The 12,195-nt window shown below is 57.1% G+C and overlaps 1 protein-coding gene and 1 non-coding gene across 2 annotated transcripts; one reads left to right on the top strand and one right to left on the bottom strand.

Moving 5' to 3' along the window:
• Positions 1-1,374: 1,374 nt before the first annotated feature.
• LOC147600420 (signal recognition particle RNA) lies at positions 1,375-1,675 on the bottom strand. The gene has a single exon (XR_015258842.1).
• Positions 1,676-1,820: 145 nt separating this feature from the next.
• Positions 1,821-2,384, top strand: RPS29 (ribosomal protein S29). The gene is made up of 3 exons (XM_086749123.1): positions 1,821-1,938; positions 2,082-2,181; positions 2,264-2,384. Exons 1-3 carry the CDS (start codon positions 1,877-1,879, stop codon positions 2,270-2,272), a joined length of 171 nt encoding a protein of 56 aa, XP_086605249.1. The 5' UTR covers positions 1,821-1,876; the 3' UTR covers positions 2,273-2,384.
• The last annotated feature ends 9,811 nt before the right edge of the window (positions 2,385-12,195 follow it).

Below are 12,195 nucleotides of genomic sequence, written 5' to 3'. Positions count from 1 at the left end.
GGGCTGCAGGGAAGGTGGGGAGAGGCTGTTCAGCAGGGCCTGGTGTGACAGGATGAGAGTCAATGGTTTTAAAATAGAGGGAGGCAGATCCAGATTAGATATTAGGAAGAAATTTTTCACACTGAGGGTGGTGGAGACCTGGCCCAGGGTGCCCAGAGAGGCGGTGGATGCCCCATCCCTGGAAACATCCCAGGCCAGGTTGGCCGGGGCTCTGAGCAACCTGATCCGGTTGGAGATGTCCCTGCTCCTGGCAGGGGGTTGGGCTGGGTGGGCTTTGAAGGTCCCTTCCCACCCAAACCATTCCGTGATTCTGTGATTGTAACTGGGGGGACAGGGGGAGAACGGAGGTGACAGCGGATGTGAGGGGACATGAAGTGAGCTGAGGGGATGACAAGTTTGGAGGGGTGTGGAGGGAGCTGAGGGGCCGGCCGGTGCGAGGGGACACGGGGAAGCGGCTCTGTGCGCGCTCTGCTCCCCGATGGCCCCTGGGCTCGGTGACCCGTGGTTGACGGCGGGTGCGGCGCACGGCCTGGGCTGGCCAGCAGCGAGCAGCCCAGGCCAGGCCCTGAGGGACGCGGCACAGGCTGCCCGCCCGCGGTGGCGGGACGATTGTAGCGCGTGACAGAGGAGACGAACTGCTGCCCGAAACCCTTCTGCGCGTTCGTTTGCCGAGGTGCCAGCGCTGCCTCTCGCGTCCTGCCCGGCGTGGCGAGGCTGGGACGCTGAGGGGTGGGTTTGCTGCTAGGAGGGGCTCGGGTAACGCCACCAGAAGTGGGAGCCGTGGGCGTTCGGAAACGGAATTTGGGTAAAAATCCTCGTTTGGATGCCGCGACGCGCGGCGGCTGTTTGCTCAGTTTAAGTGCCGGTGTCGCCCTTTGTCCCCCACCTGCGCTGGAGGCAGGGGTGGCTCAGACTTTCTTAATAAAAGAAGAACGCGGGGCCTTGTGAAAAGCTTGTTACGGGAAAAACAGGGAGAAGTTAAAAAAAGAAGTGAAAAATTAAAGAATTCAAAATGTAGCAGTGGATTCGTAGAGCTAGGGCAAATCAGTGCTCCTTTCGGTACTGGCTTCCCGCACCGATTTGCTAAGGCGAGGTGTTCGGCTTTAAAACTTGCTCTGGAATCTAATTTTTTAAGTGTTTTTATTTTATCTTTTTTTTCATTTTCTGGAAGGCGCGCATGCGCAGCCGGCAGAGGTGCGGGCGGCGGCCAGCAGGGGGCGGTGCGGCGCGCGCCGCGCGGGTGCCCGTGCCGCCGCGGTCCGGCGGGAGGCGGCAGCGCGCGCGGGGCAAAAGCTGTTTGCGGGGTCCCGGGGGGGGGGTGCGGGGGCGAAAGCGGAGGGGGGGGGTGTGTGTGTGTGTGTGTGTTTCCCAAAAAGGAGCCCGCGTCTCTCTGTGTTGCCCAGGCTACGCTGCAGGGACTGTTCACAGGCGCGATCCCGCTACTGATCGCCACGGGAGCTTTGACCTGCTCCGTCTCCGACCTGGGCCGGTTCACCCCTCCTTAGCGGAACCTGGTGGCCCCCGGCTCCCCGGGGGTCACCATATTGATGGCGGCCTTAGCGCGGACGCCCGCTCGGCACAGCGCACTGCAGCCCAGAACTCCTGGGCTCAAGCGATCCGTCGGGCTCGGCCTCCCGAGTAGCTGGGACTACAGGCGCGCGCCACCGCGCCCGGCGCTGGAGGGGCGGCCGCCGCCGGCTCTAGTTGCCGTCACGCCGATGACGTCACGCCGCGGGGGGGGGGGGAGGCGCGGGGGCCGCTCTCCGTTCCCGCGCTCTCTCTGTGCCGCGGTGCAGGGCGGGATGCGGGGCTGCGTTGATTAGCGCGTGCGCGGGCCGCCATCTTCCTCTGGCAGCCGGGCGCGCACGCAGGCAGCATGGGACACCAGCAGCTCTACTGGAGCCACCCCAGGAAATTCGGCCAGGGCTCCCGCTCCTGGTCAGTGCGAGCCCCGGGGGCCCTCCGGGTGCTGCCTGGCCGCCCTGGGCGGCGGCAGCCGCCTCGCTCTGTCTCTCCTTCCCCCCCCGCCCCACCCCGCCATTACCCGCCCTGACCGGCCTTGCTCTCTTCTCCCCTCGCAGCCGCGTGTGCTCCAACCGCCACGGCCTCATCCGCAAGTACGGCCTGAATATGTGCCGGCAGTGCTTCCGCCAGTACGCCAAGGACATCGGCTTCATCAAGGTGAGCGCCGCCCGGGGCTGTGCGGGAGGGGCGGGTGTGCCGGTTCCCCCTGACTCCTCTCGCCTCTTTCACTCTCTTGCAGCTGGACTGAGCGCCGGGAGGATGAGGCTGCCGCCAGAAGCTCCTGGGGCTTCCCTCGGCCTCCCTGACACATCCGCAGCATCTCGGCACAGCCCCACTCAATAAATGCTCTCCCTGCCCGACTGGCGTGTGCGCCTTCGCCTTCTGTCGAGGTTGTAATGGTTACGGGGCTTTGCTCCCTCACTGCGGTCCTCCTGGAGGGGTGGGTGCAGCCCTGGGGTAACTGAGCCTGCCTTGCTGTCCCCAGCTTTTCTCCACAAAACCAGGTGACTTTAAGAGTGCTGATGCTTGTGTGATGCCCCTGAGCTTTCGGGTTTGCAAGTGGAGCAGTGAATGGTCCTGCCTGAAACAGCTGGTAGCTAACTGCTGGGGCGCAGCTGCCAGTAACGCCAGACTTGCTTGGCTTGGATGCTGGCAACCTGAGCGTGTCTGTGGTGCAGGGCTGTGCCCAAGCCTTCCTTGTTCGCTAGGAGTTAATATGGTTGGAGCCATGCGCCCCTTCCCCTTCACCTGGCATTTTTTCTGAGGTTTCCAGCCACTTAAAGGTTCTGGTACGATAGGAGTGAAGAGAGCTGGGCAAAGAACTGCTTGTCAGGTGTGCCAAAGGCCTGGAGCTGGGGTTTTGAATTCCCTCTGAGGGGTTCAGAGTGTCGGGGTGCTGTCCTGCTGGCCAGGCTGGTTTTGGAGCATCTGACCTGCTCTGTGTGAGATCACTGATTAGAGGAGCGTTTCGATCATGCCTGAAATGGCAGGTGGGTTGATCCCTTCCGGCTAAGGGCTCTCCATCTAATTTGGGAATCCCTAATAATGATTTTTTTCTTTTTTTTTTTATCCCCGTGGTGATTAAATTAAACTGAACAAGGTGGGCCGGGGAGAAACCCAGGCGCTGGTGTGGTGGCTGTGTGGTGGTACAGCCTCCCCTTGGTGCTCTAGCAATTGTCTGAAGCTAATTTATTGAAACTTGGAAAAATACTTGGTGAGCGACACAAAACAAATGCGGGAACGTGGGTCACAGCGGCCGGGCGGGCTAAGCCTGCACCCGCTGTCGGCCGTGTGGGTACGGGGTCAGGAGGGCCAAGGGGCGGCCGGAGCTGCGCTGGGCAAGGGGTGGAAAGAGTGGGGGTTTTACAGGACAGCCAGAAAGGGGAAGTCTTCTAAGCTAAAAGAGGGTGGATTTAGACCAGAATGGGGAAGTTTTTATACACTGAGGGTGGTGGAACGCTGGCCCAGGTTGGCCAGAGAGGCGGTGGATGCCCCATCCCTGGAAACATTCCAGGCCAGGTTGGCCAGGGCTCTGAGCAACCTGATCCGGTTGGAGATGTCCCTGCTCCTGGCAGGGGGGTTGGACTGGGTGGGCTTTGGAGGTCCCTTCCAACCCAAACACCAGGAAAATGTTTTCCTAAGAGCTGCCACCGTGGGCTTGTCGCAATGGGACTGCACACGCAGCCAGCTGCAGGGGAGGAGCAGCAAGTCCTGGGACAGTAAATCAGATCGGTTCATAATTAAAGCCTGACAAGAACGTTAAAAGGGAACTCTGTGGCACCGTCTTGCTCAGATTTCCCTCTTCCCTTTGCCTCCGACCGAGCAGATTTCCGCGAGAGTTCCTGTGTTCTGACAGTGCCCGTGCTCTCAAAATGCCCTGCAGACCGTTGGGCCGGCGCTGACCGGCCCTGGCGCGCCCGCCGCGGCCTGCGAGGACGCCGGGGAGCCAGCGGCTTCTCTTCGCCGCTCCTGCCGCCGCAGGCAGCCCCGCGTGGGGCGCAGGGACGCGGGCTGGGGGTCTCCTGGGGGGCGCTGGCTGGGGCGGATCCGGATTGGTGCTGGAGTGGGGAAGGGGGGGCCTTGCTGCAGCTGGAGGACGCTGCTGGTCCCGCCGCTCTCTGAAGGAGAAATGGTGACATCCCTGGTTCCTAGCTGGAAACTTCAGCGCAAAGGTGAGATTCTACACTAAATGGAAAAAAATAGGAGTTCCTCTGGTGATTGATTGATTTTTTTTTTTTTCCAATTTCTGCTGATATACAGAGTTGAATCCGAAGGGTTTTGTGTGATTCTGAAAAATGAGAACTTCTCAAAAATTGCATTTCTAACCTATTACTGAATTCCTTACGTTAGGAGGACTCTCACCGAGGAAGCGTAAGTCTTGTTCTTTCGACTTGCGTTACAATCTGGTTTGTTCTTTTTCGAGGAACTGTGTAAACTGGTCAGCTCTGCTGCTGCCCGCTCCCGACCCCCAGGCAGAGGAGCTGGTAGCACTGGGTTAACTGGGCAGAACCGTGAAATGCAAGGGGTGGGCGTGACGCCAGCTTTGTGTTTGGGAGCTTTGAGCTTCTTACCCTCCTGCGCGGAGGGCGTGAACCAGCCACGGCGGTGCGGTGCCTCTGCCCGCGCCGGGGAGCGGCTGCGTGTGCGTTCGTAACCCGGCCGCCTCCGGAGAGGTGAATTCCCTCCGCGTGCGGAGCTGAGCCCTGGCACCGGGGAGCGACGGGATGGCTCGCGCCGAGGGTTTGTGTTAAAGACGGTATGAGCCCTGTAATCAGCCGTGCGTTGCGAGATGCTTCTCAAAAACTCCCGGTGAAACACAAAACCAGTAAAGGTGCGAAACGGGAGGGAAGGGTCTTTGCGGTTCCCGCTGCCGGACTCGGCACAGAGCTGTGTGGAACTGGCCTCCCGCTGCCTGTCAGCAGTGCGCAGCCGCGCTCGCGGTGGAAAATGCAGTGCCTTTGTACCTCTGCTGCCTCGCCTGGGTGTTTGTTGCCCAATACGCACTGAAGACCGGGTGCCAAACCCTTGCTCGTTGTGAAAATTGCGTTTTGTTCCTTCCTAAAGCTGACGGTTACGGACTCTGAAGGTTGCACGGATGTGAAGCTCAAGCTTCTTTGGAAGCGAAGTGATTTATAAAGGGCTGCTGCCTCCTCCGAAGAACAGGTGAGAATCGAAATACTCTTCAAGGCGTTAATGGTGAACTGACACGTGTTCCTGTAGGGAAATAGCGTTGCCTGTTTGGGGCCGAGTAAAAGACGGCGATGCCTCCGCTTTCGAAGAGCAGACCTCTAATTGCTGCAATGGAGTTTGTAGGGGATTTGGGCTGTTGCAAAAAAACCCACTAAACTGCATGCACCAGGTAAAATCTGCGCTTGTCAGAGGCTCCAGGAGGGATTTGCAAGGGTTTGGGTAAAACACTGGCTTTTAAACTCTTCCCTTAGGCTAGAAAAATGCGGCTGACAGGAGCAGGGTATTTCCCCAGAGAGGGAAAAAGGGGAATTCCTTCAGGGAAGCTGAAGGAGGTGGTTTTGGATGCACTGAGAGCTGGTTTATTGCAGCAGGTGCCTTGTGGGACCAGGCTGGGAGGATCTTCAGGCTGTTTTCCTGCTTCCAGCCTCTCGAGGTGAGCGCCAGGCCCGGCAAGGTGCATCCCCCTCAGCGGGGGCCACGCTGCGCTTACAGCCCTTCATCACACCAGCCCCAAGCTGAGGGACGGGGACCTGGGGCTGTTGGGAGGTTTGCGAAGGAACAGGCTGTTTGGTTGTGGTTGCTCTGAGCAGCTGCTGCTCCAAATGTGTGGTGGGTGCAGCTTTCTGAGTGCTCCGGGCTTGCAACGTCTGCCGGACATCGCTCGGGTGGCACAGGGGTCAACCAGGAGAGGTGCAGGGGGGTGTCTGGTCCAGGTGTGGGACAAGGTCCAGGTACTGCCAGTGGGAAGGTGTTCCTCTGATACAGAATCACAGAGTGCTCTGGGTGGGAAGGGACCTTTCAAGGCCACCCAGTCCAACCCCCCAGCCAGGAGCAGGGACATCTCCAACCGGATCAGGTTGCTCAGAGCTCCGTGCAACCTGGCCTGGAATGTTCCCAGGGATGGGGCATCCACCACCTCTCTGGGCAACCTGGGCCAGGGTTCCACCACCCTCAGCGTAAAAAATCCTTCCTTATGTCTGATCTGAATCTACCTCCTTCTATTTTAAAACCATCACCCCTTGTCCTGTCCTGTCCTTGTCCTGTCACAGCAGGCCCTGCTGAAGAGTCCCTCCCCACCTTTCCTGCAGCCCCCTTTGGGCACTGGGAGCCGCTCTCAGGTCTCCCCGGAGCCTCCTCTTCTCCAGGCTGCACAGCCCCAGCTCTCTCAGCCTGGCCTCACAGCAGAGCTGCTCCAGCCCTCTCAGCATCTGCGTGGCCTCCTCTGGACCCTCTCCAACAGCTCCACGTCCTTCTGCTGTTGGGGGCTCCAGAGCTGGACGCAGCGCTGCAGGGGGGTCTCCCCAGAGCGGAGCAGAGGGGCAGAATCCCCTCCCTCGCCCTGCTGCCCACGCTGCTGGGGGTGCAGCGCAGGGTCACCCTGCGCTGGCTCTGCAGATCACCGGTGACAACACTTGGTGATGCTCTCCTGTGGTGCTGGGCTGGCTTTTTCCAGTGGTGACTCCGGGCGGGCTCTTACCAGCCTCTCCATCCACCCGCCCTGGGGTCTGTGCTGGGGAGCGGCTTGCAGCAGAGCACGGATTTCCAGCTCCCGCTGCCCGCGGACACGCGTGGCTTCAGCGCGTAGGGCTGAGCGGTGCGCGCAGGGAAGCCCGGCGTAGCAGCCCATGTCTGAGTGCAGAAGCTAGATGGCACAGTCCACCCGTGCTTCCGTCGTTGTGAAGGCTTGGATGAGAAACGCTCCTGCGGCGTCTGCGGCCAGAGATGTGGCTTTTCTTGGTAAGCCAAAGCACGCGGGGAGTTAGTCCTGGGGTGTCCTGTCCTTGCTTCCTTTTGGGAAATCCCTCTGTTCTGGATCCTTGCTACTGCACCAGTGCTGGAGGGCAGGATTGGGCACAGCCCACGGCTCTGCCCCTCTCCTTGCTCCTGCTTGGATCCTGTGTGACCGTGGTGGTGTCACAGGTGGGACACCAGGACTGAAATTCCAGTTCTTGCCTTTCTTTCTCTTGGTGGGTTTTCATTTTTTTTTTTTTTTCTTTTGACTTCGGCCTCAGCTTTGATGGCAGCCTCATGCTCTGCTCCTGCACGTGGTGTCATTTTGGAGAGAAAGCTTAAAAATATTCCCAGGAAAATGCTGTTTATCCCCGGTCAGGTCGTCCCTGACTTTCTCCAACTTAGTACCGAGCTCATCTCCCTCTTTACAAGATTGCGCAGAGCTATCCCCACCCGGGCCGGTGCCACAAATACTCCTGAACCTGAGGGTGTTTATTCATAAATGTATTTTGGAGAAGTTTAACTCGTGTCTGTGTGCCACTGAACGTGGCTCAAAGCTACGCTGGGATGACGCGCTTGGGGCAGAGCATCGCTCCCGTGGCCGCGTCCGGCCGTCGCTCTGCCAGCAGCGCAGCGGATTTCGGTAAAACGCGCAGATTTCTCACCCCTGGTTTCTGCAGGCTGGCTCCGCAGCGATGCTCTCGTTGCAGGCTGCTGGTTTAATTTGGTTTACTCCTTCGGCCGGGTCGTTTGCTAAACCCGCCCCGTCCCGGCGTCCGGATGAGCCCCCCCGCCCAGCACAGGGCTGGGCAGCCGCGCTTCTGCTCTGGGATTCTCGTAACGCGGCGAGGTGAACGTCTAGAAAAGCCCAGGCAGATGGGGTTGGCTGGCGGTGTGGGGAGCAGAAATGCTTCTAAATAAAACGTTTCCCAAGGCTGGCAGTAGGCACCGGTGGCTCTCTGATTCCTGCCGCTTGTTGGGAGCGTGTGTTCGTCCCAGACCATGTTTATTTATGGCGTGTAAAAATCTATTTCAATCAAATAATTTCTTATGCCAACATCCACTGACTGCTCCTTGACTGAACTGAAAACTGTTTATTCAGTTATAAATGTTTACTTGTTCAGTGTTAAAATTGCTTTAAACAAACTTAAAATCAAACGGATGTCTTCCCCCGTTAGCGGGGTTCCCGCTGTGTTCGAGACATCGGCTTGCTGAGCGATGGATGATATTTTATCGCCATTTCGGCTCAGGTGCCCTGTGTGTATCTGTGCCCTCTGCTGCTGCCGTGCTCAAATATCTGGGTTTTTCAAGGCCGGGTCGGTTAGAACAGCGCTTTATTGCACCCACTGCTCAGCGTTAAGTCTTAAATGGGTTCTGTCAGGTGGATTTTTATCATTTTCTTCTGGCGCCAGATCGGGCGGTGATAGAATCACAGGATGGTTTGGGTGGGAAGGGACTGTTAAAGCCCACCCAGTCCAACCCCCCTGCAAGGAGCAGGGACATCTCCAACCAGATCAGGTTGCTCAGAGCCCCGGCCAACCTGGCCTGGAATGTTTCCAGGGAAACGTGGTGGCTTAAAGTTAATATTTCATCAGGTAAAGGCGTGTGGGAGCGAGGGGCCCTTAGACAGCTCATGCTTGCGTTGGTGAATTGAAAAAAAAAAACAACTCCAAAACGCCTGGAGTGATGTTCCCCAGCCCTCTGCCAGGGCTCTGGTCGGTGAGCTCTGCCGGGGGGAATCGCTGCCGAAGCCGGGGATTTGTCGGACGCGAGCCGACAAAGAGCATGGCTGGAGTCCTGCCTCCGGTTAAAGCTTCGCGCTTTGCGAGGGGGCTTTGCTTATCCAGCACGCTCCCCTCGCCGCGCCCGGCCTCGCTCCTCTCCATCCTCCTCCTGCGCCCGCGGTAACTGTGCGGGATTGGGATTTCGTACAGAAAACGTGAGAATTCTAACTGGCATCTCGTGTACGCTGTAGAAATCCCCTCCTAACCGAACACCTGGGATCCTAATGTGTCTGCAGTGCTTTCTGATGGCTTAATTACTTTTTGCTGCTCCATCAGCTCCCCTGCAATGACGGGAAAAACGTCACCTTGCTCAGAACGGCAACGAAAGCCGGCAGCCGGCCCCGGCCTGTGGGCTTACCTTTGCTCAGGACCACTTCTTGTTTAGCTGGTGTTCTTGAAGATGTAGGAACACTGATATATCCTTTTTTTTTTTTTTTTTTTGTGTGTGTGTGCAGGCATTTGTCACTGCTTTGACTGCGTACACCTTGGGTAAGCACTATACAAACCCTGGCAAATAAATGGTCTGCGGCTTAGAAGAGCAGAAAATCCTCCGGAGTTACGCCCAGGTTTATGGCAGCTTGTCCGCAACACCGGTGCACTCGCACGAGCCGTAAAACTCCGTTATGTTTCCCCTGCTCTTCCCCGGTGTTTGATGTAAGGCGTCGCAGCAGCCGGTGGCACAAAATTGATGCCCGGCTCGGTTCTCCCCGGCGTTCATCGCCGCGGGCTGAGGGCTGTGCTGGGCTCGCGTGGTTTGGGCTCCGACGGCTCGTCCTTCTAAAGGCTTTGTGGGGTAAAGTGGGTCCCATGAGCCTAGATATCCTCAGGGAAATAATTTCAGGTCCAACTGTGCGTTACTTACAGAGCTCATGATGAATTTTTTTAGGGATATGGGACATCTCCACATTTTTTGATTCGACTTGAGTGATCGTGAGGAGACGCTGACGTTCCCTCTACTCAAGGTGGTGTGTGAAATTGCGGCTGATCAATGTGTTTCCTCTGATACGGGGAGGTTTAGTACAGGGAGGGAGATGGTGTTTAGGATCACACACATCCAGCGCTTGCAGGGTTTGGTCCCTGCGTGACGGCTGTGCTTCCGTCTGCTGGTGACGCTGATTACGGGAGCTGATGAAGAGAGGAGAGCTGGTCACCGCTTGCCTTTGTTCCCCAAATGTCAGCGCTCCCGGAGCATATTCTGGCATTTAAAACAAATGACTGCGGAGGATTCTTATCGGCACAGGGCTTTATGTGGATCACAAAGTTCCTCTGCGCTGGTGGGTGGCTGGTCCCAAGTGTCCCTTCTGCTGTGGTGGAAAACACAGGGATCTGTTGGAGGCTTGGGATGTGGGATCCTTGTGGGGATGGAGCAAAACCAGATGGTTTCTCATCCGAACCTTACGGTGCTTTCTGGTGGGTCGCTTGTCCCTGGCGAGAGGCTCGGGCTTCGTGTATTTCTCCAAAGCCAGAGTGAAACGTGGCCGCTGGGTGGGTTTGCGACGGTTTTGTTTTTTTTTTTTTCCAGCTACCCAGACGTAGTCCTCTCCGGAGGAGCCCCAGCAGATTTTCCCTCTGGCTGTGCCTTTTGCCGTCCCGGTGCTGGAAAATCTTTCCCTCCCTGGCAGACAACTGGAAGATGCGATCGTGTTTTGGGTCTTTTCCCACCTGTGGACGCCTGCTCCAGCATCCTGGTCCGGGTGCTCCAGGGAAACGTCCTGTCTCAGTTTGCCTTTGGACTTGCCCCAGGAGTTGGCCGTGGTCCCTGCTGCGCCCGCGCCAGCCCTGCTGTATCTTTGCAATTTGATTTTTATATCTTTGCAGCCGAGAAGAAAAGAGGCTTTGAGTGGCCTTGTTTGCAGAGAGCCTGTCCTGAAAGTACCTGGGGGGGGTGGGTGCAAGGGGTGCAGCAATGCCCCCCGCCCCAGCGGGCTGGCTCAGGCTGCGGATGTCTGTCCAGCCGCAACGCAAAAAAAAATTTACCTTTTCTGGCTTAAAAACTGATCGAAGTGTTGGCTGAAAACTCAGTTTCTGGGGTAAGGAAGGGGAGAACTGACAAATAACCCTTGAATCTTTTATTACAGAGCGGAGTCGTTTTATCTTGTCCCTGCCAGGGCCGTATTTCAAAATACACATCAAAACGATGACGTGTCTCTCCCACGTGCAGTTTTCTGCCTTGACGTCCCCTCTCCTTCTGGGGGAACGTGGGGCTGAAAGCCGAAAGAACAGTTTTGTAGCGTGGCAGCGCTTGGGGCTCCCTGTTTCCTTTCCCCCTTTACCAGACCCCCCCAGGAAAAAAAGACAGAAAATATAAAAGTAAGCATTATTTCTTTGGTGTTTTTCTCTCGGATGGGCTGTAATTGGGATGGGAAGGGCTTTGAGCATCCAGAAGGCATGCAATGGGCTGGCCTGAGGCTCTGAATGGGGCCTTGAGCTGTGACACGTGGCTTCTGAGCACCTAAACTGGCTGGTGTCTAAAGCTGGGACATTTGTTTTTTTCAATATATAGGTATGTGAGCACACGGATGTGTCTGTATTTTCCCTCCACCTCCCCTCTAGGCCGGTGCCGAGGGCGTGATGACGGGCAAATCTCCGAGCGAACCGCAAAGCGTTTGCTCCCGGCCTCCTCGGCGTGCGTAGAGCTGTTCAGGAGTGTGCTGTCCGCGGGACGTAACTTTTAATTACTTTAAAATAAACACATATTTCTGGCTTTTTTTTGGCCTCGGTGAGCGGATTCCTTCTCTGCGGAGGGACGAAGCAAACCCAGTAAATAACGCTCGGCGGCGGCGGGAGCTGGATGGCTGCAACTGGAAAGGTCTCGGCGCGTCTGGAGGGAATGGGCTAGATTGATTTATGATTTTAACAAGCATGGCTGGGCAGGGAATCATGCCTAGATGGTTTTAGAGTCATGAAGAGATATTAATCAAAATTAAGGCTGCTCTAAGAAGGTATCCGAGCCAGCGGTCTGGTTCCCGGCTAATTGATTACACAACTGAAGCATCGTTGTCCCTGCAGAGACAGTGAAAGGACAGCTTGGATGGGGGGGTCTCGGGGTTTGGTACTGGGTGGGGAAGCAGAGGCTTGGAACAAAAGGCGTAATGAGGAATAATAGGAATCGGTTAGAAGGACCGTGCGTTTGTCCCCATTGATTAGGCCACGTCTGAAGGGAGAAAATGATTAATAGAAACACGTAAATGAGAAGCAGCAGTGACATTTCTGGAGCTGCAGCCTGAAACGGTACACTGCTAAAGGTGGGGGCTGCCTGGACAGACAGTGAACGCCGGCCCCAGAAAAGCGGTGTTTTTAGGGGAAAGGCCTGGCTGTGTGCCCCCGGGGCCAGCCCGGACGGGGCTAAGCATGTTGAAAGCCACGTTGGCAGTGGTGCCTGCACTGGTAGGTGCTTCCTCACCTTCCCCCTGGATTCATCGCTGTTCCGATGGAAAATGCCTTGAAACGCTCATGCGGGGTGGTG

Source organism: Chlamydotis macqueenii, chromosome 5 (assembly GCF_036417535.1).
Source record: "Chlamydotis macqueenii isolate bChlMac1 chromosome 5, bChlMac1.mat, whole genome shotgun sequence".
NCBI lineage: Eukaryota > Metazoa > Chordata > Aves > Otidiformes > Otididae > Chlamydotis > Chlamydotis macqueenii.
This window is presented reverse-complemented; position numbering and strand designations above follow the sequence as displayed.

Coding starts and splice junctions, on each gene's coding strand:
- RPS29 (XM_086749123.1), top strand. CDS start 1,877: ATGGGACACCAGCAGCTCTACTGGAGCCACCCCAGGAAATTCGGCCAG. Junction 1,939..2,081: donor GGCCAGGGCTCCCGCTCCTG/GTCAGTGCGAGC, acceptor CTCCCCTCGCAG/CCGCGTGTGCTCCAACCGCC.